This window comes from Hyaena hyaena, unplaced genomic scaffold, assembly GCF_003009895.1.
Source record: "Hyaena hyaena isolate Hyena2069 unplaced genomic scaffold, ASM300989v1 scaffold_235, whole genome shotgun sequence".
NCBI lineage: Eukaryota > Metazoa > Chordata > Mammalia > Carnivora > Hyaenidae > Hyaena > Hyaena hyaena.
The window spans coordinates 828,770-855,521 of NW_024080867.1; the positions used below are offsets into that span (position 1 = coordinate 828,770).

Sequence of the window (26,752 nt, forward strand, 5' to 3'; positions counted from 1 at the left end):
TCCTCAGTGCCCCTTGTCTCCGGGGCAGAGCCCTCCTCTTCATTCTGGGAACCTGTCTGTAAGATTTAGGGGACAGTGCCTAGATTAAATCCCTGATTTGTTGGGGAGAATTCTTCCTTATTGAAATATTTGTCTACTACCCTTTATGCATGTGAATTGAACAGTAATGTAACCAGACATTTCTCCCCATTTTTAAAGCTATTTTACATCTAAAAGTATGTCGGAGACTGAAGTGTGATATTCTTCTCTAAATTTTCTTGTTGGGTGTTCATGCTAGCTATGAAAATGTGCAGGAGTGCATTTGCTATAAAAATGTCTATACCAATGGTGTTTGTCTTCCATAATTGTTTGGAGGAGCTCATAGTAAAATTTTCCGGGCCTGCAGTGAGTTTTGTGGGATGATTTTAACTAGCAGTGTAATTGATTTCAAAGCTCAGGGGGCGCCTGGGTGGCTCAGTCGGTTAAGTGTCCGACTTCAGCTCAGGTCATGATCTCGCGGTTCGTGGGTTTGAGCCCCGCATCGGGCTCTGTGCTGACAGCTCAGAGCCTGGAGCCTGTTTCAGATTCTGTATCTCCCTCTCCCTCTGACCCTCCCCTGTTGCTGCCATCTCTCTCTCTCTCAGAAATAATTTTTTAAAAAAAATTTAAAAAAGCTCAAAGATGATTCAGGTTTTCTATTTATTCTTGAACTGGTTTTAGAATATTTTTTGGGAGGTGATATTAGTCCATTTAATCCAAATTGGATAAAGTTCTTCGCAAGGCCCACTTACATCTATTTTCAAAGGGCTCAGCCTTAAAATGAACAAGAAGGTATGAAATGCAGAATCAGGTGCATATGTCCTTAGCAGACAATGTTAAAGGTCTGAGAGACAGAGTTCCTTGAAGTGCCTGATTTTATAGGAAAGTGGAAGCTCTCCCTTGACCAGGGAGTGTCCACCCAGAGCTGCCCCCCAGACTCAATCAAGGAGTAGCTGCTCATTCTCTAGCTAAACCCCATACTTTTTGTATTCCTCACCCTATAAGCACAGCCCTCCCTAAACGCTCAATAGACCTCATCTCTGGTCACTTGCTACAGTTTTTGCATCCTGAATTACATTCCTCCACTATTCCAAAATAAGCCCATTCTGGGGGAATTTGGACTTGCCTCCATTTACCTCCTTTATTTAGATTGATGTTATAAAAGTCTGTGGGGTTTGTAGTGATGTCCCTTATGTTATAACTGATGTGGGTAACTGTGTGTCTTTTCTCTATTTCTTGTTGAGTGTTGCCAGGACTTGATACATTCTGAGAATACTCCATAATAAATACATTTGGCTTTATTAATGTAATGAACTGGATGATTATTTCTCCCCATCCCCCAATTCATATGTTGAGGCCCTAATTCCCCTCTGTGGCTGTATTTGGAAGTGAGGCTTCTATCGAAGTAATTAAGATTAATTGAGGTGGTGTTCATAGCAGCACTCTTCACAATAGCTAAAACATGGAAAGAGCCTAAGTGTCCATCAACAGATGAATGGATCAAGAAGATGTGGTTTATCTATACCATGGAATACTACATGGCAATGAGAAACAATGAAATCTGGCCATGTGTAGCAACATGGATGGACCTTGAGGGTGTAATGCTGAGCGAAATAAGTCAGGCAGAGAAGGACAAATATCATATGTTTGCACGTATAGGAGGATTACGAGGAACTTGACGGAGGAACAAGGGGGAGAAGAAGGGCGGAAATGGTGGGGGAAAGGGAGAGAGGCAAACCATGAGAGACTCTTGAATGCTGACAAAAACTGAGGACTGATGGAAGAGGGGGGGAGGGGGGGATGGGCATGGAGGAGGGCACTTGTGGGGATGAGCACTGAGTGTTATGTGGAAACTAATTTGACAATAAACTATTTGTAAAAAAAAATAAATAAATAAATCTTTTTTCCATTAAAAAAAAAAGATTAATTGAGGTGGTAAGGGTGAACCTTGGTTCCATAAGATCAGTGACCTCATAAGAAAAGACAGCAGGGGCACCAGGGTGGCTCAGCCGGTTGAGCGTCTGACTTCAGCTCAGGTCATGATCTCACTGTTCGTGGGTTCGAGCCCCACGTCAGTCTCTGTGCTGACAGCTCAGAGCCTGGAGCCTGCTTCAGGTTCTATGTCTCCCTCTCTCTGCCCCTCCCCTGCTCTCTCTCTTTCTGTTTTAAAAATAAACATTAAAAAATAAAAAAAAGAGGCACCAGAGAGGTCGCTCTCTGTCTCTACGTGCTCATGAGTTAAGGCCATGCGAGCACACGACAAGAAGGGGCTGTCTGCAACCCCAGCGGAGAGCCCACACCAGACACCAGCTGTACCGGAACCTTGCCTGAAACTTCTGTAGCTTAAACCACCCAGTCTGTGACTTTTGTCATAGAAGCCGGAACAGACAGATGCTGATTTCAGTACCAAGAAGTGCAGTGCCGTGGGAACAAATATCCAGGATGTGAAAGCAGCTTGGGGCTCCTGGGTGGCTCAGTCCATCAGCCACCCAACTCTTGGTTTCTGGCTTTGGTCATGATCTCTTTGTTGGTGGGATCAAGCCCTGGTTGGGGCTCTGTGCTGACAGCGTGGAGCCTGCTTGGGATTCTCTCTCTCTGCCGTGCTTGAGCTCTCTCTCAAAATAAATAGAACTTTAAAGAAAAGATGCGGAAGGTTTGAAAGTGACGACAGGAAGAGGCTGGAGAGTTTGGAAAAGCCAAACACAAGAATGGGGGGGTAAGTCCATTGGGGCAGGACCTCAGGCCAAAATGAGGAACAAGGCCTCGGATCGTGGGAAAAAAGTGACCTCTGTTATAAAGTGGCAAAGAATGTGGCTGAACGGTGTCGTGACGTTTGTGGAGCCCAGAGCGAGCACGCCGCGCAGTTGCATGTTTTGCCGAGATGATGTTGGCGTGTGCCTGGCGCACCCCCATGAGGCTGCTCCCCATCAGACTCCGGAGCAGGGAGGCGAATGGAGGAACGCACCGTTGAGCTCGAGGACACAAAGATGGGGAAGATTGTCTGACAAATGAGAGAGAGGAGCCAACGTTGAGGGACGGTTGGAGCAGATGTGGGGCCGGGAGACTGGCCGGACAGCAGGAATTGGAAGTTGTCAGTATCTCAGACTCTACGAGATGCGACGATAGGCTTATTTGTCTGCAAACGTGTGCAGGTTTTCAAGAAGAAGGAGGGATGACCCCCAAAGGCAGTTCAGAGATGAGGGCTGGCTCCTTGGTTTCAGAGTTTGGAAACTGCCTGTTTCCACAGGTCAAGCCCTGCTCAAAGCCTCGGGAATGGGGTCCTCCTCCTGAGTAGGGCCACGCAGCTGTGCACCACGGGGGTGGCAGAGTGCCACAGAGGGCCTGGCGGCTGGAGCCTAGCGCCCAGGAGGACTCTCCTGGAGCCTTCAGTTCTATGGAAGCTGTGTCGCTCGGTCTTGCTCACCCATCACCGGTGTTCTTTCTTACTGCTCCCTCAGGGAATGGGAATTCCCTCTCCTACCCCTGCCCCAGCTTAGTGCTCTAGAGGCACATCACTTGTCTGGCTCACGGGTTCACACTTGCACAGGAATTTTTTTTTTTTTTTTTACAGATAGTTAATTGTCAAGTTGGTTTCCATATAACACCCAGTGCTCATCCCCACAAGTGCCCTCCTCCATGCCCATCTCCCCCCTCCCCCCTACACCCATGAGTCCTCAGTTTGTTCTCAGCATTCAAGAGTCTCTCATAGTTTGCCTCTTTCCCTTTCCCCCACTATTTCTCCCCTTCTTCTCCCCCACGGTCCTCTGTTAAGTTCCTCCCAATCCTCCTATACGTGCAAACATATGGTATTTGTCCTTCTCTGCCTGACTTATTTCGCTCAGCATCACACCCTCAAGGTCCATCCATGTTGCTACATGGCCAGATTTCATTGTTTCTCATTGCCATGTAGTATTCCATGGTATAGATAAACCACATCTTCTTGATCCATTCGTCCGTGGATGGACACTTAGGCTCTTTCCATGTTTTGGTTATTGTTGAGAGTGCTGCTATGAACATTGGGGTACATGTGCCCCTATGCATCAGCACTCCTGTGTCCCTTGGGTAAATTCCTAGCAGTGCTATTGCTGGGTCATAGGGGAGTTCTACTGTTAATTTCCTGAGGAGCCTCCATACTGTTTTCCAGAGGGGCTGCACCAGTTTACATTCCCACCAACGGTGTAGGAGGGTGCCCGTTTCTCCACATCTTTGCCAGCATCTAGAATTCTCAGGAATTCTGCCTTAGAAGGGCTCATACCTCAAACCTCCCCCATATCTGATTTATAAGATATTTAGATGTGATTCTGGATGTTAGATTTGATCGTTGATGCTGGAATAGGTGTAGATTTGGGGGAGGGGGGCTGTAGGGATGGAATGGATGTACTTTGCATGGGAGAAGGACATGAATATTGGGGGAGGGACATAGGGTGGAATGAGGTGGACTGGATGTCTATGTCTCCCACCCCCAGAAATTCACGTTGGAGCCTTAACTCCCGGTGTGGTTATGTTTGGAGATGGGGCCTCGAGAAAGAATGAAGTGTGGTGAGATCATAAATGTAGGTGATCAAATAAGGTAAGTGACCCTATAAGAAGAAACAGCAAGGATCTGTCTCTTTCCCTCACATATCCACTGAGGAAAGGCCATGTGAGCAGCCGTCCGTCAGACGTGCGGAGAACCCTCCAAGGGCACGAGACCTGTCAGCACCTTGGGCTTGGGCTTCCAGACTCCAGAACTATGAAGAAATACATTTCTGTTGTTTAATTCCCCCTTTCCCCCCAGTCTATGGTATCTTATTACAGCAGCCCAAGCTCATACAATTGATTGCTCTCTTTTTATTTTTTATTATTATTTTTTTTTGATTGCTCTCTTTTTAATTCTTTATGATCAACATAAGGTCATATGATTTTCACCCACTGCCATGGGATGAATTTGCTATTCTTTCTCTAGCTTCTATAGAATGTTGCCTTGTTGATTTGCAGGCTCTCTTCTCTTTGCATTAACTGCATTCAGGCACCGACTGTCCCCATTTCATCTTGGCATATAGCATTTACATCACCATTTAAGTAGAACTATGCATTGATGTAGAATATTTGCATTGCCACTGGAGTGAAAAAAAAAAGAGAAGTCCTATCTTCATTTGTGGCTTGCTTCTCTTGCCCACCATGCAAGTGTTTAGAAGTGTTTTCCTTTCTTTCTAAAAATATGGAGCTTATCTTATTTTTTATTTTATTTATTTTATTATTTATTTTTTTCTTTCATAGTTTATTATTAAGTTGTTTTCCATATAACACCCAGTGCTCATCCCAACAAGTGTCCTCCTCCACGCCCATCACCCCCCTTTCCTTCCCCCCGACACCCATCAGTCCTCAGTTTGTTCTCAGCATTCAACAGTCTCTCATGGTTTGCCTCTCTCCCTTTCCCCCACCATTTCCGCCCTTCTTCTCCCCCACGGTCCTCTGTTAAGTTCCTCCTAATCCTCCTATACCTGCCATCTGTATTTGTCCTTCTCTGCCTAACTTATTTCGCTCAGCATAACACCGTCTAGTTCCATCCATGTTGCTACACATGGCCAGATTTCATTGTTTCTCATTGCCATGTAGTATTCCATGGTATAGATAAACCACATCTTCTTGATCCATTCGTCCGTGGATGGACACTTAGGCTCTTTCCATGTTTTAGCTATTGTGGAGAGTGCTGCTATGAACATTGGGGTCCATGTGCTTCTATGCATCAGCACTCCTATGTCCCTTGGGTAAATTCCTAGCAGTGCTATTGCTGGGTCATAGGGGAGTTCTATTGTTAACTTTTTGAGGAACCTTCACACTGTTTTCCAGAGGGGCTGCACCAGTTTACATTCCCACCAACGGTGTAGGAGGGAGACCGTTTCTCAACATCATCACCAGCATCTAGAGTCAACTGATATGATCATTTTAGCCACTCTGACTGGCATGAGGTGGTATCTCAGTGTGGTTTTGATCTGCATTTCCCTGATGAGGAGGGACGCTGAGCATCGTTTCATGTGTCTGTTGGCCATCTGGGTGTCCTCTTTGGAGAAGTGTCTGTTCATGTCTTTTGCCCATTTCTTCACTGGATTATTTGTTTTTCAGGTGTGGAGTTCCTTATAGATTTTGGATATTAGCTCTTTATCTGAAAGTTGCAGGGTACAAGATCAGTGTACAGAAATTGGTTGCATTTTTATACACCAATAATGAAGCAACAAAAAGAGAAATCAAGAAACTGATCCCATTCACAACTGCACACACACACAAAACCCATAATATACCTAGGAATAAACTTAACCAGAGATATAAAAGATCTGTATGATGAAAACTATAGAAAACTTTATGAAGGAAATTAAAGAAGACACAAAGAAATGGAAAAACATTCCATGATCATGGATCAGAATAATAAATATTGTTAAAATGTCATTACTACCTAAAGCAATCTACACCTTCGTTTCAATCCCAATCAAAATTGCACCAGCATTCTTCTCAAAGCTAGAACAAGGTATCCTAAAATTTGTATGGAACCACAAAAGACCCCGAATAGTCAAAGTAATATTGAAGAAGAAAACCAAAACGGGAGGCATCACCATCCCAGACTTTAGCCTCTACTGCAAAGCTGTAATCATCTAGACAGTATGGTATTGGCACAAAAACAGACACATAGACCAATGGAATAGAATAGAGAACTCAGAATTGGACCCACAAATGTATGGCCAACAAATCTTTGACAAAGCGGGAAAGAGTATCCAATGGAAAAAAGACAGCTTCTTTAACAGATGGTGCTGGGAGAACTGGACAGCAACATGCAGAAGAATGAAACTAGATCATTTTCTCACACCATACTTCAAAAATAAACTCAAAATGGATGAAGGACCTGAATGTGAGACAGGAAACCATCAAAACCCTAGAGGAGAAAGCAGGAAACAACTTCCTTGACCTCAACCGCAGCAATTTCTTACTTGACACATCCCCAAAGGCAAGAGAATCAAGAGCAAAAATGAATTCTTGGGACCTCATCAAGATAAAAAGCTTCTGCACGGCAAGGGAAACAATCCCTAAAACAAATAGGCAACTGATGGAATGGGAGAAGATGGTTGCAGATGACGTATTGGATAAAGGAGCTTATCTTCATCTGTAGACTTAGATGACTTCTGAAGCCCCAGGATATCCTGCTTGCATGTGAGAGGTCCCAGGCCCAGGGGCCATTAGCTAAGTGTCGTTGGGGGCAGTCTCACTGCGTCTTAGGGTCCCTGTGGTCCTCTTCCTGGAATGCGGGGTGTGGGTAGTTCCTGGGCTCGTGGACGGCCAGAGCGGCATACATGCTGGACTCTGCGGGCGGCTCCCCTGCCTGGGAGGAAGGGGGTGCACTTGTCTCCTGTTCAAGATTCAGACTGATCAGCTGGGCGTACGTCACATCCTGGGCGTCTTCAGATACCGCAGCCTGGAGGGCAGGGCAGTGGGAGTGAGCTATGGAACAGGTGGGGAGCTGGGATGCCAGGAGCAGCAAGGAGCCTCCTGACCATCCTGTCCCACCTGTCTGTCCTTTCTGTCCAACAATCCCTCCCACGGGGGAAGGAAGAGTGGCCACCTCCACCCCTGAGTCCTGAGTGGCTCCCCTGGGGCACAGTCACTCTCCTGGGGTCAGGGTTCTGCTGCCGGATGGAGGGGTGGGTGGAACTCCTCCACTTTGTCCTTCTTCACTTACCTGTCCACCCAGACTCCAGACTTCACTTACCTGTCCAGATTTCTAAAACATAAGTCAGATCGGGGCATTGGGTGGCTCAGTCAGTAGAGTGTCTGACTTTGGCTCAGGGCATGATCTAATGATTTGCGAGTTCAAGCCCCATGTCAGGTTCTGTGTTGACAGCTCAGAGCCTGGAGCCTGCTTCAGATTCTGGGCTTCCCTCTCTCTCTGCCCCTCCTCCACTCTCTCTCTCTCTCTCTCTCTCTTTCCAAATTAAATAAACATTAAAAAAAAAAACCATAAATCAGATCATGTGAATCCCTGACTCGGGTACTTTTGCAGTCACGTTTATATCACCAAGTCTAAGAGCCTCGCCAAACATAGATTCCTAATAAAGATTTGTCGACTCACTGAATAAACAAATGAACTGATGTGGGGAAAACTCTGAGTCCTGCAGAACATTCATGTAGGATTTGATGCATCCACTTCACTCTAGGCCCACACACATACATACCCGGTAAGTGGATACATGCATAAAAATGTGCATAGGGAGACAGACAGAGAGACAGAGACAGGGAACTTGCCACGGGGCCAAGAAGAGGAATGATCAGGGCCCTGCTCTCAAGGGATCTGTGGTCATCCGGTTGGAAACTGCCCACGAGCAAGGAAAGAGTGATTTGTGGTGGTGGCGGCGGCAGTGGAGAGACGAGGAAAGAGCGCTTCTGCTACAACTCTTCCTCTACCGAGACCATCAACACCGTCGGCCAGTCCTTCTGTGCTCCGGGGGGCTGTCGTGTCCCTTGGGGGGTCTTCCGCAGCACCCAAGCCCCTGGAGGCCAGCAGCAGCCCCCTTCCAGCTGTGATGAACAGCATGTCTCTAGATGGAAAAGACTTTTGGATTTGGGGAGCTAGTGAACACTCAAGGAGAGACACCTTTTCCGGGGAGACTGAGCGGCTGTTGTGTGGGACGTTGAAGCGCCCGCAGGATGGACAAGTTAAGAAATGGCTCATGCACGGGAGGTCGGATATCTGAGGCTGGTGCTCAGGCAGAGGTCACCACCGGAAATAACTGGAATTATGAGCGATGGTCCAGCGGTGCCTGGGGTTAAATACATGTAACAGCATAAAATACAGAGTTGTCTCATGCTGAGGTCAACAAGGGGGCCGGGTGAGCTTCCTGAAGGGCTGGGAGCTACATGACAGGCATACACTCAAGGTATATTATCACGTAGTTCCACTGCCTCTGAATCTACACAACCAGGGAAAAGAGAGGAAGCAGAGAAAAAGTCAGGCTGAGGGTCCCTGTTCATGGACAGACCACTCGGCAGGGTGCCTTTGTGTCGATAAGAGACTCACCAGTAGGGTCTCAAACCCCACAATCGCTATTCTGCAGTGCACAAACTATACAACCGTCCCTGGCAGCACTACCATTATGAAACAGGGGCAACCAGCCGTTCAAAGGAGACTGAGAAGAAGGGGCCCACATGGTGTCAGAAAAAAGTGGTGTCCCAGCAACCTCCGTGTACCACCTTTCAAGAGGAAGAGTGAGGTCAGATGCTGTCGAGCTGAGGGATAGGAAGATGGAGAGGCAGTCCATGGATTTAGCTAATTAACAAGGCTTTCTGGGTGCCCTGGACAGGAGCTGGGGCTCACCCGACTGTCCATCTGTTTGTCTTCGTCAAGCTGGAACTCTCTCACCTCAGCATCTGGAGAATGAGAAGGTTCTGTTTCATTCCAAGATTCCTGAAATGCTGCAGTCCCACATGCAAATAGGGAGACTGAGGCCTGGCAGGAGGCAAGGAATCACACAGATTTGGCAGTTTCCATGTGAAGCCCAGAACCCGTCCCAACCCCTCCTCTTAGCCTTTTCTCCTATCAGTACCCCTCCTTCCCAATTACACTGCTTCTCCTCCTGGACAGGAGCCACGGAGCTGGAGCCAGAGCTGAGGGGAGAGAAACAGGGGCATTAGGCAGCGGTGAAGGGGTTACAGCAGAGAGAGAGGTTGGGGCAGGATCTTTGGGGAGAAATTACCTTTTGTACATGGCTCTAGTCTCAGCTTCAGGATGTAAAGCACCTGCACAAAGTAAGAAATTAGCTTCTAAACTACCCCAGAACCTGGCCCCCGGGGCTGCATTAGGATCTCGGAGGACCTGAGTCCTAACAAGGTGATATACTCGCCCCCATCAATTTGGGATTCAGGGCAAACACAAAACACACAAAACACACTAAACTCTAACACACAAAACGTGCATCGATGATTCAAATACATTTTCTTTTTATAAAACTGAAGAAACATCTTTAAAAGTCTATGTCTGGGTGCCTGGGCGGCTCAGTCGGTTAGGCGCCTGACTCTTGGTTTTGGCTCAGGTCATGATCTCATGGTTTGTGGGTTCAAACCTTGTGTTGGGCTCTGCGCTGATGGTGCAAAGCCCACATAGGATTCTCTCTCTCCCTCTCTCTCTGCCCCTCCCCTGCTTGCACTCTCTCAAAACTAAATGGATAAACATTAAAAATTTTTAATAAAATAAAAGTCTTTGTCTGTTTTGGGGGAGGCTGGGTGGCTCAGTTGGTTGAGCATCCAACTTCAGCTCAGGTCATGATCTCACGAGTTCGAGCCCCACATCAGGCTCTGTGCTGACAGCTCAGAGCCTGGAGCCTGCTTTGGATTCTGTGTCTCCCTCTCTCTCTGCCTCTCCACTTGCATTCTGTCTGTCTGGCTCTCTCTCTCTCAAAAAAAAGAATAAAACATTAAAAAAATTTAAGTCTGTGTCTCTTCTTATTAAATCTCTTCATTCTAAATGATTTCACAATTATTTTTTTACAGAAAACGTCTATAAGAACTATAATTTATTCTTGCATCACCCTCACCTATATTTCTACTCTGGTAATATTTTGCCAAAGAGAGAGAGATGGAGGTGGATTTGGGGATACGAAGATGCGTGTACACAGACAGCCAGCCATAGAGAGAGTCTGACGGGTAGACAGATAGATAGGTGGATGTTCTGATATCAGGCACCGTCAGCTCAGCAGTGTGTGTCTCCCACAAGCACGAGTTCCCACGGAACCCCCATCAGGAGATCTTCACGGGATGTGACACTTCAGCCAACCCCTCACTGCCAGTTCATGTTTCGCCAAATGGCATCTTCTAAAAAAAATTTTCCCCTCTCTGGTTCTACCCAGTGTCGACCCATGAACACCGCCTCCGTCGATATCAGGAGCCTCGGATATCCATCTGTCCCATCCCTGGTCCCCATCACTCTGATGACCTAGCCAAGGAAATATCTGCCAGGTTTCCTGTGGTGAAGACCTGACCTTCCCTTACAATTTGGTTGGTATTTGGAGACAGATATTTGAGTGTTCGTCCAATATCAGGACCCTCCCCAAACCACCACGGCCGGTGTTAGTATCCACTGACGACCCTCACCTGAGTCATCCGCCACCATGGCAACGAACTAATAACACTTTTTTCCATGCTCCTTCTGTACCCATTCGTCGGCATTCTATTCTAAAGTGTTCCCTCTCCCCGCCATGCATTCACTAATTGACTCTATAAACTAGTGGATTTCTGTTGTATTCAATGCATTGTAATCCAATACTTGGATGTTCTGATTATTCTAGATTTTTCCATAGGGAGTTCCTTCCAGCTGGCTTCTGTGTCGTTCTGATTTGTCTCCATCATCCTTTGTGAAGTTTTGCACTTCCTGGCCCATGAAGATGCTCCAGCATCCTCCGGTAGCCCCCTGTCCCAATCTGTAATAAAGAATTTCTCCAATGAACCCTAATTCCTTTTTTTATGAAAAAAATTAAGATACATTTTTTTATTTTGAGAGAGAGAGAGAGAATGACAGAGAGAAAAAAATGACAAGCAGGCTTCATACTGTCAGTGTAGAGACCGACGCGGGGCTTGAACCCATGAACTGTGAGATCATGACCTGAGCCTATATCAAGAGTCAGACGCTTAACTGACTGAGCCACTCAGGCACACATCCCCCCCTTCAATTCCTTTTATTATTTTTTTTTTTTACAAATAGTTTATTGTCAAGTTGGTTTCCATATAACACGCGGTGCTCATCCCCACACATGCCCCCCCTCCATGTCCATCTCTCCCCTCCCCCCCATGTCCATTAGTCCTCAGTTTTTGTCAGCATTCAAGAGTCTCTCATGGTTTGCCTCTCTCCCTCTCCCCTACTATTTCCCCCCTTCTTCTCCACCATGGTCCTCAGTTAAGTTCCTCCCAATCCTCCTATACGTGCAAACATATGATATTTGTCCTTCTCTGCCTGACTTATTTCGCTCAGCATAACACCCTCAAGGTCCATCCATGTGGCTACACATGGCCAGATTTCATTCTTTCTCATTGCCATGGAGTATTCCATTCAATTCCTTTTAATACAGCTGGTGTATAAAAACCAAGACCTGGAAAATTGGTTTGCTGTCAGTGTCTAGATTTTATCGGTGGACATAGCTGGGACATACGTGTGTGTATATATATGCACAGACCGGATAACAAACACATACTTACAGCTATTTCATGTCCACCGATGTCTAAGTATATATTTTAGTGAGGTCACAGTGACACTTCCAATTCTGGGACAATAGCTCAGAGTTTAGCCACCTGCCTTTGCACATTTATAAATCCCTGCAGACCTTGAGTAACTGGACTCCCTTTGTCCCCAACATATTTACATATTTGCTCAAAGCAACTAGTCTCTCAACCACTTCCACATCCTGCTTTCGCTCCTCACCACTCTGACTGCTCCCCACTGCTCATGGCTGCAGGGACCCCTCCCAGAGCCCCCTCCTCATGCCCGGTGTGGCTCCTCAGGTGTTGGGGGGAACCTTGCTATCCCCATGTGGGACCCCTGACCTCATAACTGCACTTTCTGGAAATCCCAATCTCTGTCCCAAAGAGGCTGTGATGGGAACAACTTCCTAGAAATTGTTCACTGTTTAATTTGGAGGCTTTTCACGACTGAACACTTCTTTCTGTTTTGGTGACATGTGTTGGCTGGCACTCTAAGAAAAGCCACTTCATGTCTTTAGGGTAAGATCGCACGTCTCAGCTGGACAAGACCTCGCCATCTTCTACTTACCTGATTTGCAGCATTTTTTCTGGTGCTGGAGTCGGAGGAGGAGGAGGAGGAGCAGGAGAGTGAGCAGCAGGACTGAGGTCACAGAGACCCCAATCAAAATTTTCTGGTACTTTTCAAGACCTTGGACATAAGTGATGTCATGAATGGAAAAATGATGTCACTTAACTGAGCACCTACTGTGTGCAGACCCGTGCTGGGGGTCTATGCGTTCATTACCCCTAATCCATAATGATGGTGCATCAGGGGAAAACCACCCCACCTTCACACATTTCACAGACAAGGAAACCAAGGCTCAGAGAGATCCGTCAGGTGCCCAGATCCCCCAGCCAGGAAGTGGGTGGCAGAGCTGGGATTGGAACCCAGGACCGTGGGTTCCCTGTGCTCTCCTCACACTGCCCACCCTAATGGACACCTGCTCCGGGCTCTGGGCTCCTACCTTGACTGGGATGGCCTGTCCACTGCCTCCATGTGTCCTGCCCTCTCCTGTAGCCAGCGATGAACGCACCTCCGATTGTCAGAGGCTTTGGGGTTGCTCAGAACCGGGCCTGCGTGGGACGGACTCCGTGCCTTCCCCACTGCCCAGGGCCAGCCAAGACCTGTCCTCCACCCCTCAGACCTCACACTCACAACTGGGGCCGGTCTGGACTTTCCAGGATGCCAGTTTCTGCACACCTCACGGGTCTGTCCCACGCGGAGGACTCTTATTTCCAAGATCTCACCTAAACCTCTCAGCAAACCCGTGAGGGAGATGGTAGGAGATTCGTTTAGGAGGGAGTGGAGCTGGGATTGTTTGTTTCTGTTTGGTTCTGATTTCTTCCCATCAGGGGTGCCCGGACAGGGCCAGGCTGAGCACCACAGCGCTGACAGAGCAGCACGGGCACGTCGCCAGTGCCCCTGCTCTGCTCTCCCGTGCACTCTGCAGCCCGCACTGTGCACCCTCCAATTCCGCAGACCAGAGCAGCTCCCCTGCAGGATCCGCCGTTTAATGACACGCCCATGAAATCGGAGCCGGGATTCTACCCTATCACAAACAGGGAAACTGAGGCCCTGATGGAAAGGGACCTGCCCCAAATCACCATCTCAGAGAGCGCTGAACCTCTCCTCAATGGACCCTACAATGTACGTCATAAACCCCCTCACCAACTCAGGGAGGTGAGGCGGTGGGGCTATCCGAGCTCCCCAGTTCAGCCTGGCTGCTGTCCCCCAAGCTGGGCCCCCCCCTGCCATGGCCACCCCGGCCCTACTCTGCTGGCCTAGACCCCCTGGGGCCTGCTGGTCTCCCAGCCCCCTTGGACACAAAATAGTTTCTGAGCATCTGAGGGGGCGTTAGACCCTCCGAGAAGCTGTCAGACTCCCTGAGATGGTCTGTACTCCTTCTGAACAAAAAGGCCCCAGTGACTCACCAGTTGTGGGGCTAGGTCCTGTGAAGGGGGGGCTGGGGCCCCCAGAGGGTCCTGGTAAAGAGACAAGAGGAGGGCAGGGGGCTGGGGCTTCCTAGAGAGACCCTTCTAGGCTCAAACTCTTCTGGTGTATCTGCCCTGGGGCCCCGAAAGACCCCCATGCATGCACCTGGAGCTTCTAGTGATGGGCATGTGGGAAGGGGCAGGGGTGCGACGGCCCCATGGTCCTCCATTGCCCTGAGGGGTGAGTGCCCCTCTGGATGACCCTCCCTCGGAACACCCTCATTCTCGGCCTAGATCAGGGGTGTCCCGACAGAGCCTAGAGTCGAACACATCTGGGACAGGGACGGGGCTCCTCACCTGAGACCAGGAGCTCCAGGGGCTCACTGGGCTGTGACCACACCTGGGGGGAGTTGCTGTCATAGCCATAGCATCTGAACATCCACCTGAGCCCGGGGTTCACGGGGCCCACAGGGAACCGGGCCTGGAACTCCCCACTGGTGGGTCGCTGGGAGTCCAGGGTCGAGGAGGGCCTGGGTTCTCCTTCCTTCATCAGGACGAACCTGTCGAATTTCTCCCATGAGGCACACTGGAGGGTCACCTTCCCTCCTGAGGTCACGACGGGGCTGGGCAGGGCTGAGAGACTGGGTTTGCCAAGGAATCCTAGGAGAGGAGGAGGGGACATTAAATAGGACTCAGATCCCCCCCAGTGTCCCCAGGGCTGGGCTGTGAGAGGGGGACTCCGTGAGAGCAGACCCCCTCCCTGAGGGCAGAGCTTGGGGCTGGGACCCTGAGGGGCTCGCACCTGTCACCACCAGCTCCAGGGGGTCACTGCTCTCTGACAAGCCAGAGGGACTTCGATAGTGACAGTGATACCGTCCTGCATACACATCTGTCATGTATGTGATGGAGAACTTGGCCTTGTCCCCAGGCTTCTTTGGGAAATGAACATCCCAGAGCCCCACGTGTTCCTCTTTATCCAGATAGAACACCGTGGACTCCAGAGTCCCCTGACACCAGATGGTCACAGGTGTCTCCCAGGGGACCACAGGGCCTGGCTCAGCCCAGATGGTGGGTGTGGGGAGGGTCCCTGAAAGGAGACAGAGTCTGGTTCACAAGACCTTCCCCACCCCCAGTTCCCAGCTCAGCCCCAAGCCCCCAGACATCCCCTCTCCATCCACCCAGAACTGCTATTCTCTATTCCCAGATGCCTGGTGGGTGAGCCCTGTCCCCAGTGAGAAGGTGGGACGGGACCCGTGGGGACAGACTCACCTGCCTGTGCTCGGGTCCTGGGGCCCACACTCAGCCCTGCAAGAGAGTCCCTGTGAGAGGTTTGCCCCGAATCCTGAGCAGAACCCCTCCTTCCCATGAGCTCCTGTGCCTGGGGTCTCTGGCAGCCCAGGGACTGGCTGTGAGGCGGGTCCCTCCCAGACTAGGGCATCCCCTCCCCTCCTGAGATCTCACCGAGGAGGAGCAGGGCCATGAGGGTGGGGGTCATGGCTTCTCCTGCCTCTGGACCCAGCTGTGCACAGGGAGGGCCCTCAAAGCCTGCAGGTCAGACAGACACACAGGGTGTGGCCACTTGGAGGCTGTTCTGCCGGTCATGGGGTTGTCACGTGAGCAGCCCCAGAGGAAGGGGAACAACCCATCCCCAGGGGCCCGGCTCTGGTGTCCATGGTGGTGCAGCAAGCGGACCTAAGTCTTCCTGAGATGCCCCGTCCAGGTGAGGAGACCACAGCACATACTTCCCTCCCAGAACCTCCCCTATGGGGCCTCCTTCATTCTCAGCCCGTCCCCAGGGGTCCTCACCTCACATGGGGTCCCCAGGTCCCAGAGATGCCACAGGGGATGAGGGTTCTGTGGCCACATATCAGTGCAGACACACCTGTGACATTTCTTCAGGGCTCAGGTCAAGGTCACGGTGGTGATGCGCACAGAGGGGAAATACAGGGAAATACTGAAGGAAACGCAAACCGTCTCCCGGCCCCAGAGTGTGGGCTTTCTTTCTGTCAAAGCCTTCATGGGCTTCTCTATTTTCCCGTGACAGTTTCCATCCCCCCACCTTCCTGAGAACATGCTTGTGAGTCCCTCCTGCCTCCTCAGTGCCCCTCGTTACTGGGGCAGAGCCCCCCTACCCATTTCTGGGGTCCTGCCTACAAGATGTAGGGAACAATTATTTGGGTTAGAGCTCCGATTTTGGAGGAAAGGTTACCATCTATCACCCACTGCCTGTGTGATCCAGAGTGGTCACATCCTGTCTACAATCCTGTTTCCTTGTTTTGATCTTGTTGTCCTGAACCCCTCATTCCACAGAGTCACTGCAGGGGTCAGTGGTTCCCAGGTCATGATGTGGGGATCCATCACTCTTGGTTTTCAGGGCAGGTTGAGAAGGGTTTGGAACATGGGAGGAACATGGGGTCAGACTCCTCAGCCTAGGTCGACATTTGTTGTAGCCAGTCAAGACCCCATATCTGCTCCACATAGTAAGTGCTACGTGTCATATTTCCGAAACGTGTAGAAACAGCCATATGCAAGAACAGAGAGATGAACCCTCCCCAAAGAGTCAGGGAGCCACAGGCAAGAACAGAGAAGAAAGCTGAGTAGCCACCACTACAGGACCATCGACTATCAGTGGGTGAGAGAGTAGAGGTTTCCACCCATGCGGACACTGAGAGGGACCCCAGGGTCCTCACAGGCAGGCAGGGCTCAGGGCTCCAGGTAAAGGCTAGAAACTTCAGGGCTTCCAAACCCACACAGGAGTGTCTGTGCTCACTGACCCCGCCAGCTCTGAGCCACTTTCCCTATGTGTGTGTGAAACAGATTCACTACACTTTCTCCTACATGAGTGATTGTGAGCTTGAGGCTGGCATTGAACCCATCCCTGCCTCCCACAGCCCCGAGCAGATGCCCGCTTGAGAGTGTGGACATCACACACAGAGCGGGAGATGCTGCAATGATCTCTGGCGGCCAGCCTGACCCCCAGGGCAGCACCCCCCCCTCCCGGGAGAAACTTCTTATAGGATCAGGTGTGCGGGAAGAGAGTTTCTACTAAGAATGGACGTCAGACAGGAATCCCAATAATGGTGAACAGTTCTTGGACAAAAAGTATTGATTACCATCTACAAGGAGATAGAATCGATAGGAAAATATGAGGATAAAATTAAGCATATTTAAATATCTGAAAAAAATAGAGGCGCCAGGGTGGGTCAGTCAGTGAAGCGTCCCACTTCAGCTCAGGTCATGATCTCACGGTTCGTGGGTTTGAAGCCCCATGTCAGGCTCTGTGCTGACAGCTCAGAGCCTAGAAACTGCTTCACATTCTGTGTCTCCCTCTCTCTCTGACCCTCCTCTGCGAGCACTCTGTGTGTGTGTGTGTGTGTGTGTGTGTGTGTCTCCCTCTCTCAAAAATAAATAAACATTAAAAATTTTAAAAATATTAAAGAGATATTGAATTTTTGATGCAAAGATATGGATGTTAAAGAAGCATAGGCAATTCTTGAAATGATTAAGAAGTTTTAGAGATGAAAAATCCAATAAAATTAATACACTTGAAAAATCCATTCCATTAAGGACGAGGTAGAACTGAAGAGCCATTTATAAAACTGGAATGCAATATTGAAGAAAGAGACCACATAGAGAATTTCAAGATACTTGGGGAATTGAATGCGTAGGGGCAAATGTCATATCTGTTGCGTCAGAAGGAAAGAACTGAGGATGATCTAGCAACAGCTGAAGAGAGACAATTGAACATTTTACAGAGACCAAGACACATCACACACTGAGTGTTAGGATGCATATATTTTTAAATGACATGTGTACTTGACCCTTCATTGTAAATGAAGAAAACGGAGATACAGATAAGAGGGTAAGAACTTTGCTAATGTCGCCCCTCTGCCCAGGTGGCACAGTCAAGGGTCTGAACTAGCCAACATGGAAAGGGGGCAGTGTTGAGTGGGGGCCCAACCTCTCCAGCTATGTGGGTCTTCTGCAGACCCCCAGAGTATTGGGACAGGACCTCCAGACTGGAGGGAGCAGGAGACGGGGAATGAGGAAGGCAAGAATCTTAGGGCATTAAATGGATGCAGCTCCTGTTGATGCATTCAGGACCCCAGCAGGAAGCCTATCTCTGAGCTGTTGGGGGATCTCTCCTCAACCCCAGCCCCAGCTCAAGGGTGTGCTCCACTCCCCATGAGTTAAAACCCACACATCACTGCGGCCAGGTCTTCATGCAGGCTCAGAGAACAAAGTGGGGTCTGTGGGCACGAGAGAAGCCACAAACATGTAGCAAAACAAAAGAGAGGTTCCAGCAGCCAGCCTGGTGGGTTGCAAGAGTCAGAAAGGAAATAGAAGCTTATGAATTTCGAATTTCATAAGAAGAAACGAAGGACCAATAACAAATATCTTCCACATGAAGACAATTCCTAAAGATTTGTGGAGGTGACTACCACTTCAAATGCCAAAACAGCCATGCAGAACTCCCAGGACCACGGGAATCAAGGACACCTGTCATCACCAAGAGATAAGGACAGTCCTCCAGTAACTGACCTCACACTTGGACTTTTGCAACACACCTGATGAAGATTTCAAAACAGCTGCATTGAGGAAACTCCCTGGGCTATGGGAAAACCCAGAAAGACGAAAAAATAAAGAGAGCGATACATGAACAAAAAGAAATTTAACAAAGACATAAAGATCGTAGAAAAGAACGAAACACAAATTCTAGACTTGAGGAATTCAGTTAATGAAATTTTTTTTACCCAGATTTTAGTTTTTATTTATTTATTTTTACAAATAGTTTATTGTCAAGTTGGTTTCCATATAACACCCAGTGCTCATCCCCACAAGTGCCCTCCTTCATGCCCATCTCTCCCCTCCCCCCCACACCCATGAGTCCTCAGCTTGTTCTCAGCATTGAAGAGTCTCTCATGAATTTTTAAAAAAATACACCAGAGAGCATCTGCAGCAGAATGGAGTATTGAGGCTATAGAAAAAGAAGGGAGAGAGGTGGGCAGAAAACTTACATAAAGAATCATAACTGAGAACTTTTTAAACCAGGGAAGATACTTGGGTCTCCAAATTCAAGATTAATAAACACACTAAAAAGACAGAGATGCCAGTGAGACTGATTTGTCAGGCAAATTATTTTGTCAGGAAAGATAAAAACTTTGGTCTCTGTCTCTCTTTCTCTGTAGGGTCTTCATCTAATTTTGGAATCAAGATAACACTGGCCTCAAAGAATAAGTTTGAGAGTGCTCTCTCCTCTTCCATTTTTTGGGGGAGTGTGAGAAGGATTGGCACTTACTCTTCCTTAAATGTTTAGTGGAATTTGATAGTAAAACCATCTGGTGTCCCGGGCTTTTCTGTGTTGAAAGGTTTTCGATGACAGATTCAATCTCCTTACTGATTATTGGTTGGTTCAGCTCTTCTGTTTCTTCCTGATTTAGTCTTGGTAGGTTGGATGTTTTTAGGAATTTTCCATTTCTTCCAGGTTGTCTCATTTGTCGGCATATAATCGTTGGCAGAAGTCTTTTATGACCCTATCTATTTCTATGGCATCAGCTGTAATGTCTCCTCTTTATTTCCAATTTTATTTGCATTTTCCCTATTTTTTTCCTGAGGTGTCCTAACTACAAGTTTTTCAATTTGGTTTATCTTTTCTTTTAATTTTTAAAATGTTTCTTTAGTTTTTGAGAGACAGAGCATGACTGAGGGAGGCACAGAGAGAGAGGGAGACACAGAATCCTGAGCTGTCAGCACAGAGCCCGACGCGGAGTTTGAAGTCATGAACCTGAACCGAAGTCAGACGCTTAACTGACTGAGCAACCCAGGCACCCCTATTTGGTTTATCTTTTCAAGAAACAAATTCAGTTTCATTGATTTTTTTTTTCTTTTTCTTGCGTTTTCTTTTTCTCTTTCTTTCTTTTTCTTTTCTTTTTTGGTCTCTATTACATTTACTTCTATTCTCATGTCTATTTCCTTCCTTCTGCTAACTTTGGGATTCATTGATCCTTTTTTTCTTCTCCTTCTAGGTGTAAAGTTGGGTTGTTTATTTGAGATCTTTCCAATTTCTTAGTATATGCATTCATGACTATAACTTTCCCTCTCAGAACTTCTCTGGCAGCAGCCCATAGGTTTTGGTATGTTGTGTTTCCATTTCTGTTTAGAGATATTTTGGGGTTTTTTTTCCTGCTACGAATTTTCTCTCAGCTCCATTGTGGTTCATCGGTGTTCTGTTGAGTGCCTGTACCCCCTGGAAGGGACACAGCCCTGCTGACACCTTCCTGTGGCCCAGGGGGACCATGTCAGCCTTCTCAGCCACAGAACCGCCTGGGGAATAAATGAGCACTGTTGTCAGCACCGGGTTCGTGGTGGTTTATCTCAGGAGCAATAGGAAGCCGGAAGAGTGGAAAGTTGGGTGTACAGCAATAGCTGTAACAGGCTGACCTGCATCTAAGGAAGGAGTTAAGTAACAGGATGTGTCTGCTGACTTACCTTTCCACAGATCATTTGTTCATTCTGAGAACCAGTAAGTAACAAAGATAGTCACCTGCAATATGGGGGAGGGGTGAAGAAGAGAGGGTGAGGTGGGTCATCTATGAACCTACGAATGAAACCTACAAATGTCCTACACATTCCAAAGTACAGTTAAATCATACAAGACGGAGACAGCCCACTCCGACATGAATATGAACAAAGAAAGGTAAAGATACATTTACACCCAATTAACAACAAAGCCACAGGGTAAAGCAAAAATGTATTTACATTAATTTATTAGGAGCAGGGATTTGAAATATGAGAAATACAAGCGTAACATAAAAAGCCCATTGGGGGACCTGAGTGGCTCCATTGGTTAAGCATCTGACTCTTGATCTCAGCTCTGGTCTTGATCTCAGGGTTGTGAGTTCAAGCCCCGCATTGGGTTCCATGCTAGACATGAAGCTTACTTTTTAAAAAAAGAGAGAAAGCAAGCTCCTAAGCACCATGACATCACACCAGGGCTGGGAACACGCCCGCGAGAGCACATTTCCCATCCTCCCTGAATGTTAACCTGCTCCGTAAGGAACAAAAGCCCAGTAGCCTTGAGTTCACATACCCCCCAGGTCTTCTTTTGTAAATATTATTCCCCAGAGAAAGGAGCCCGAGAACTCTTGCAGAAAAGGTGGACTCCTGGTCCAGGGCAGGAGGGACACAAAATGAGCCTGGGACTCCATTTAATCCAGAGAGCAAGACAGAGCTGATGGTGCGTGGGGTCCCCTCGCGAGAACCCAGCAGGAGGCTTGGAGGCGCCTTCCCAAGGCCAAGTTTGGCAAGTTGAGTACCAAAAACTGCAATGAGGACACTCCTAGTCTGAGCAGGAGGCTGAGGCCCTGGCAGGCAGCCCTCGTGCTGAGGACAGTGCCCCAGCGCTGCTGGAGACAGACACAGTGTGGCCAGAGGGGAGGGGCGTGGGCACAATTCCTGAAGAGGAGAGGCCTGCCTGAGAGCCTAGCCGGCCCTCCGTCCGTCCCGCCGAGAGAAGGGGGGCGACCACCGCGCGCAGCCCCGCCTCGTGCAGAGATGCGGCGACCTCGGGAAGCTCATCCTGCATCCTGCATGCTGCATGCTGCATCCTGCATCCTGTATCCTGCATCCTGCATCCTGCATCCTGCATGCTGCATGCTGCATGCTGCATCCTGTATCCTGCATCCTGCATCCTGTATCCTGCATCCTGCATCCTGCATCCTCCATCCTGCATCAGGACCACGCAGGGACCCGCGCCGCGCACAAGCCCGCGGCCCCTGCAGAGCCTCGGAGATGAAGCCCAGGCCTCCGGAAGGTGGCCAGGCTGGGCTCCGGCCACTGGTGGTCAGAGGTTTGCGGTGAGATGTCAGCGGCTGAGGTCGGAGCGCTGGTCAGGAGAGGCCAGTCCCGGAATCCGTTTCCAGAAGCTTGGGACACCAGGCGTGAGACGCCTCGTCTGCGGGAACGCAGGATGCAGACGCGGAGGCTCCCCGCAGCAGGTTCATTGCGATGCTATGTCCCGGGGGCAGAAGGCGGACAGGGGGCGGCTGCGGCCGCTGCTTCCTGGCGGCTCTAGGGAGAACCTGTGCCGCTGCCTCCCAGCTCCTGGAGGCGCTTGCCCGCCGGGCTTTGATTTGCATATCCTCCCCTGGACCCGTGACCCCTCACAAGGGGGCCCAGGAGCCACCGGCAGGTGGAGGAAGGCAGAGGTCCTCCACATGGAAGAACCGGGGTGTGCGGACACCCTGGGCAGGTGCACTTGGGGTCTCCCTGAGTAAGATAGGTGTCAGTGAGAGCCTGGGGCCCAGTTCCCAGAGGCAGTTGGGAATGCTGGGCTCCAGGAAAGGGAGGCTGGGAGTGATGCTCTGGAGCCTTCTACTGAACCTGCAAAGGCAAGTGCTCCGATGCTGAGGTCACCAAGGGAGAGGCAAGAAAGCACCGTTGATCATGTGCGTCAGTCCAGGAGGCAAAGCCCAGAACCAGGGCTGCGCTGGGTCTCCTCCAGCCTGTGCCTCAGAGGCCTGGGGATGTCCCTCCTGGGCCCTGCGGGTCTAGTCTCTCTCCTTCTTTGCGGTCCGTGTTGGGACCTGTGTTGGGACCTGTCCGGCTGTACCAGGCTTCTGCCAGAATCGCCATCAGGATCAGCAAGACCACACCTGCCAGGCTCAAGTGGACGTAGTTCCCCCCGTGTAATTCGGGAAGGGAGGGGCTGGAAGCACACAGACAGGGGAGTCAGCAGCGGGTGGGTACGATGCCGCCCAGCCCAGGACCACCGAGTCGGGAGCTTCTTCCCCCAGCCCAGCCCAGCCCAGGACCTGCCCTCACCCAGCACTTGCCCCGGACACATTCCGGTGACTCACCTGTCCTGGGCCTCTCTCTGTGGGTGGGAGGCTGCTATCCTGAGACTGCCCTCAGCTCCTGAGCCCTCCCAGGACCTTCCCTTCGCTGGGGAGAGCCAGGCCCCTGCACCCCGTCCCTCACTGGAGATGGCTGGCCGGGTCCATGCGCCCTGGCTCCCACCACCAGTCAGCGAGGAACCAGAGATCAGGCACGGCTGGAAAATCCCAGCCTGCCTGTGTTCAAAGCGGCTCAGGGACCCAGGGCGCATCCCTGCCCCTGCTCTCTCGTCCCCAGGAGTAAATAGGCCTCTGCTTAGGAGGTTGCAGGAGAGTCCACTGCCTGGGGAGCGCCCCTCAGTGCAGGGCCTGAGGCTGGGACCCAGGCTTCACCATCACCCTGAGCTGGGGGACCTGGCTCTGGGAGGAGGGGCTACGGGCGGGAGGGGCGGGGCTGCCTCTGCTCTGCCCACCACCGCCCCCAGGCCCTGGGTCTGGCCCACCAATGGCTTCCTGCTTCGAACACCAGCATCCCAGCATCCTGGGAAAGGACAAGGGGCGGGGGTAGGGGAGCACAGCCCCTGGCCTCTCCATCAAGGGGAGGAACTGTGATGGGTCACCCCTCCCTGGACAGCTCCCCTCCTTCCCAGTATTGGGGTCCCCTGGGGCTGTGGCCCAGCAAACAGTAGAAAGAACCCTGGGGGCTTTCAGAGCTGCAGTAGGGCTGGTGCTGGGTCCCCAGGTCCCGTGGTTCCTCTGGGGGTGGCAGGATCTGGAGGTCCCACTAACGCCTCAGTGTGAGAGGCACATGGGGAAGTCTCCTCCCTTCGTGGTTAGAGCCACAAGCCCCACAGACATCGATGCAGCAAACAGGCCCCCCACACGCTTGGGGCAGGGAAGGGGGTGGAAGGGTCCAGAGCGTCCTCACGCTGGGCTCTCCTCCTCCTGGAAGGTTCCACACAAGCACTAGAGGGAGAAGGTGGGCTAGGGATCCACTCAGACAGACGGACACATCGGGGCCAGACAGAGGGGGCCTGTTGACCCCGTCACCCTCACAGGGAGGCAGAGGGCATCAGGGACTGTCAGAGGGATGAGGTGGGAACTCAGCTGCTGCGTCTCATTCCCAGCACCTGTCAGGAGCCCCTTCCTCACGCTGGGGCAACACCCCCTTAAAGGACCCATGCTCTATATCCCCTCTGTGTGTGCAACCCATGATCCCACACCATTAGGGTGTGGGACCTCATATCCACATTCCCCTAAGGGCTTCATGACCCATGGTCCCCGTGCCCATAAAGGACGGACGACCCACCATCTGTGAGCAGACGGGAGAAGTGCTGAGCTCCAGCTCCTGGGTCTGTCTGTCCTGCTCAGCCCGGGCCTCCCCTCCCACAGCGCCCACCACCTGGCCTCCTCCGTTTCTCCAGTGCACATGACAGTGCTGTCCCCTCCCGGGAAGGGGGACGGGGAGCCCAGAGGGTCCCGGGATGGCATGCTCTCTGCTCCGACTCCTCCGAGGGGCTCACGGCCCTCACTGCACTGGCACAAAGCAGCTGGTCCCCGTCCAGGGACAAACACGGTGAGCCTGGAGCCACCCCACCCGGCCACAGGTTCGGGGGCCCTCCCTTAGCAGGGCCCCCATGCCACCCATACCCCCAGGCCAGCGGGGCGGGGGTGGCTCAGGTTCAGGATAAACTGGATGGGTTCCCTGCACCTGCATGATGGTGGCCACCCCTGGACCCTGTGCATGCGACCTGTGACATGTGTGAGTCACAGCAGAATAAAGAGAAACAGGAGAGAAACGCAGGGCTTCAAGGAAGAATCCCCTTCCCTCCCTCCTTGTGTGTGTGTGTGGGGGGCCCTAGTGTCCCCCAGTAGACCCTGACTCCAACATGGCACCAGGGCTGACCACATACAGGGACAGGGATAGCCCCTCCCAAACAGTCCCCCAGACCACTGTCCAGAGTGGTCAGGACCCTGTGGACCGTGCGACTGGCCCAGTGGACGATGGCCCACAGCACAGGGGCCACATGCCTTGGGGCCCCGCAGGGCCTGGCCCTGTGGCAAGGACGCTTCGGCACCACCCTGCGTGAAAAGGCACACATACCCTTGGGGTCTGTTGCACGCCCCATCCCTGGAAGCCCACTCCCCACGGGCCAGCTCCATGCCCTCCCCATACTGGGCTGAGCGTCCAAGCTATCATGGCGTCCAGATGAGGCCAGGGCTCAGGGTACCCACAGTGCGGGGGAAGGCAGAGGGTCATGTGTGCAGAGGCAGAGAGGGAGCCCGAGGGCTGTGGTGGGGGGCGGCGTGGCGGGGGGCAGAGGGGCAGGGAGCTTGGGGCAAGCAGAGAGGCGCACAGCAGAGGCGTCCTGACCTGTCACCACGAGCTCTAGCGCCTCACTGCTCTCAGACCAGGTGAAACTTCTGTAATAGAGGCAGCGATAAAGGCCGGCAGCGTCCTCATTCGCGGCACTGATGGGGAATCCGGCCTCCGTCCCGTGCGCTGCGCTCCTCATACCCTGATACCAGGGACTCCCCTCCTCCGGGTGGAAAGTCTCAGCCTCAGCAGGGCTTCGGCACCTGACGGTCACGGGCTGACCCCAGGGGACCACAGAGGCCGGCTCGGCCCAGATGGAGGGTCTGGGCAGGATCCCTAGGAGGGAACGGAGCAGGCTCTCAGGGTCCATGGTGAGGAAGAGCCTTTCCCTCGGTGTGAAGGGGGGAGTCACGCAGATGGCTCCTGCCCCCACCGCATCTGGGCCTTCCATCCGTGCCAAACAGACCAGCACTGTCTAGCCCCATGGAACGAAAGACAACACCCGGGGCCCTGGATCCGCTCCGTGCAGCTGCGTGACCATGTCCGTGAAATGACACGGAAGGAGCCTGTTGGTGGGAACCCAAGGACGGCAGCGAAGCCTGGAGGGCCTTTTCCTTATTTCTGCCTTTCTCTGCCTTCCAGCCCGCAAGCACACGCAACGGCTGGTGCTCTAGCAGCCATCTTGGGTTAAGAGGTGACCCTGGTGCTGGTGGCCACGCTCTGAACTGCGGAGCAGAGAAGGAGCCCGCAGGCCTGCTGATTCACTGGGGCCACCAGGAGACCTCGGTCCAGGCTCCGCAGGGACGGCATTTCTGTGGGAAAGGAGCAGCCGCCAAGATGTCCTCTATCAGGTGCGGCAGCCTGAGGAGGTGACGTGGGTGAGGAGAAGGGCCTCGACGCCAGACAGGCCTGTGACACGGTCCCAGCGCTGTAAGGAAGGAGACCTTCCTCAGGGCAGGCGAGGAGGAGATGTCTGAGAAACGGGCAGGAGCTAGGTCGGTGGGCGGGTAGGGGTGCTGCAGGCGGAGACCGCGGGGCGGGGGGTCCTGTGCGCAGGGTGAGGGTGGCGTGTGTGAGGAACAGGAAGAGAGCCGAGTGCTGGGTAAGAGAGCAGGGCGGGCGTGGGGGCGGATGAGAGACTTTGACAAGGATCTGATGTGGTCGATCCAGCTTGTGCAGGATCACGTGTGTGTTTGTGGAGTCCACCTGCAGTGGGGGAAGGGAGGACACGCGGAGCAGCCCCGGGAGGGCCCCACAGGTGGTGGGGGGCAGATGGCAGGGACATAGGTCATGGGTTATGGGCACATGGCTCATGGGGACATGGGGACAGTGGGGACATGGGGCATGGGGACACGGGGACAGTGGGGACATGGGGACATGGGGCATGGGGACACGGGGC

At 51.4% G+C, this 26,752-nt stretch overlaps 2 protein-coding genes across 4 annotated transcripts in view; both read right to left on the reverse strand.

Annotated features, from left to right (window-relative positions):
- Positions 1-7,047: 7,047 nt before the first annotated feature.
- On the reverse strand, positions 7,048-15,758 carry LOC120239744 (leukocyte immunoglobulin-like receptor subfamily A member 5). Its single transcript, XM_039244218.1, has 10 exons — positions 15,664-15,758; positions 15,472-15,507; positions 15,005-15,289; positions 14,560-14,862; positions 14,203-14,253; positions 12,800-12,919; positions 9,738-9,780; positions 9,605-9,648; positions 9,359-9,411; positions 7,048-7,462 (listed from the first exon to the last, which is right to left on the reverse strand). The coding sequence occupies exons 1-10, from the start codon at positions 15,695-15,697 to the stop codon at positions 7,253-7,255; spliced, it is 1,179 nt and encodes a 392-aa protein (XP_039100149.1). The 5' UTR covers positions 15,698-15,758; the 3' UTR covers positions 7,048-7,252.
- Positions 15,759-22,649: 6,891 nt separating this feature from the next.
- Positions 22,650-26,752, reverse strand: part of LOC120239740 (leukocyte immunoglobulin-like receptor subfamily A member 5) — a 6,527-nt gene continuing 2,424 nt past the window's right edge. For 2 of the 3 annotated variants that reach the window (XM_039244213.1, XM_039244212.1), the window contains 2 exons: positions 25,411-25,689; positions 22,650-22,909 (listed from right to left, as the gene is read on the reverse strand). In XM_039244213.1, the coding sequence (XP_039100144.1) occupies positions 22,866-22,909; positions 25,411-25,689 (323 nt within the window). In that variant the 3' untranslated portion in view covers positions 22,650-22,865. Of the gene's footprint in view, positions 22,910-25,140; positions 25,273-25,410; positions 25,690-26,752 lie in introns of all 3 variants that reach the window. The other variant, XR_005530496.1, reaches the window with a different exon arrangement.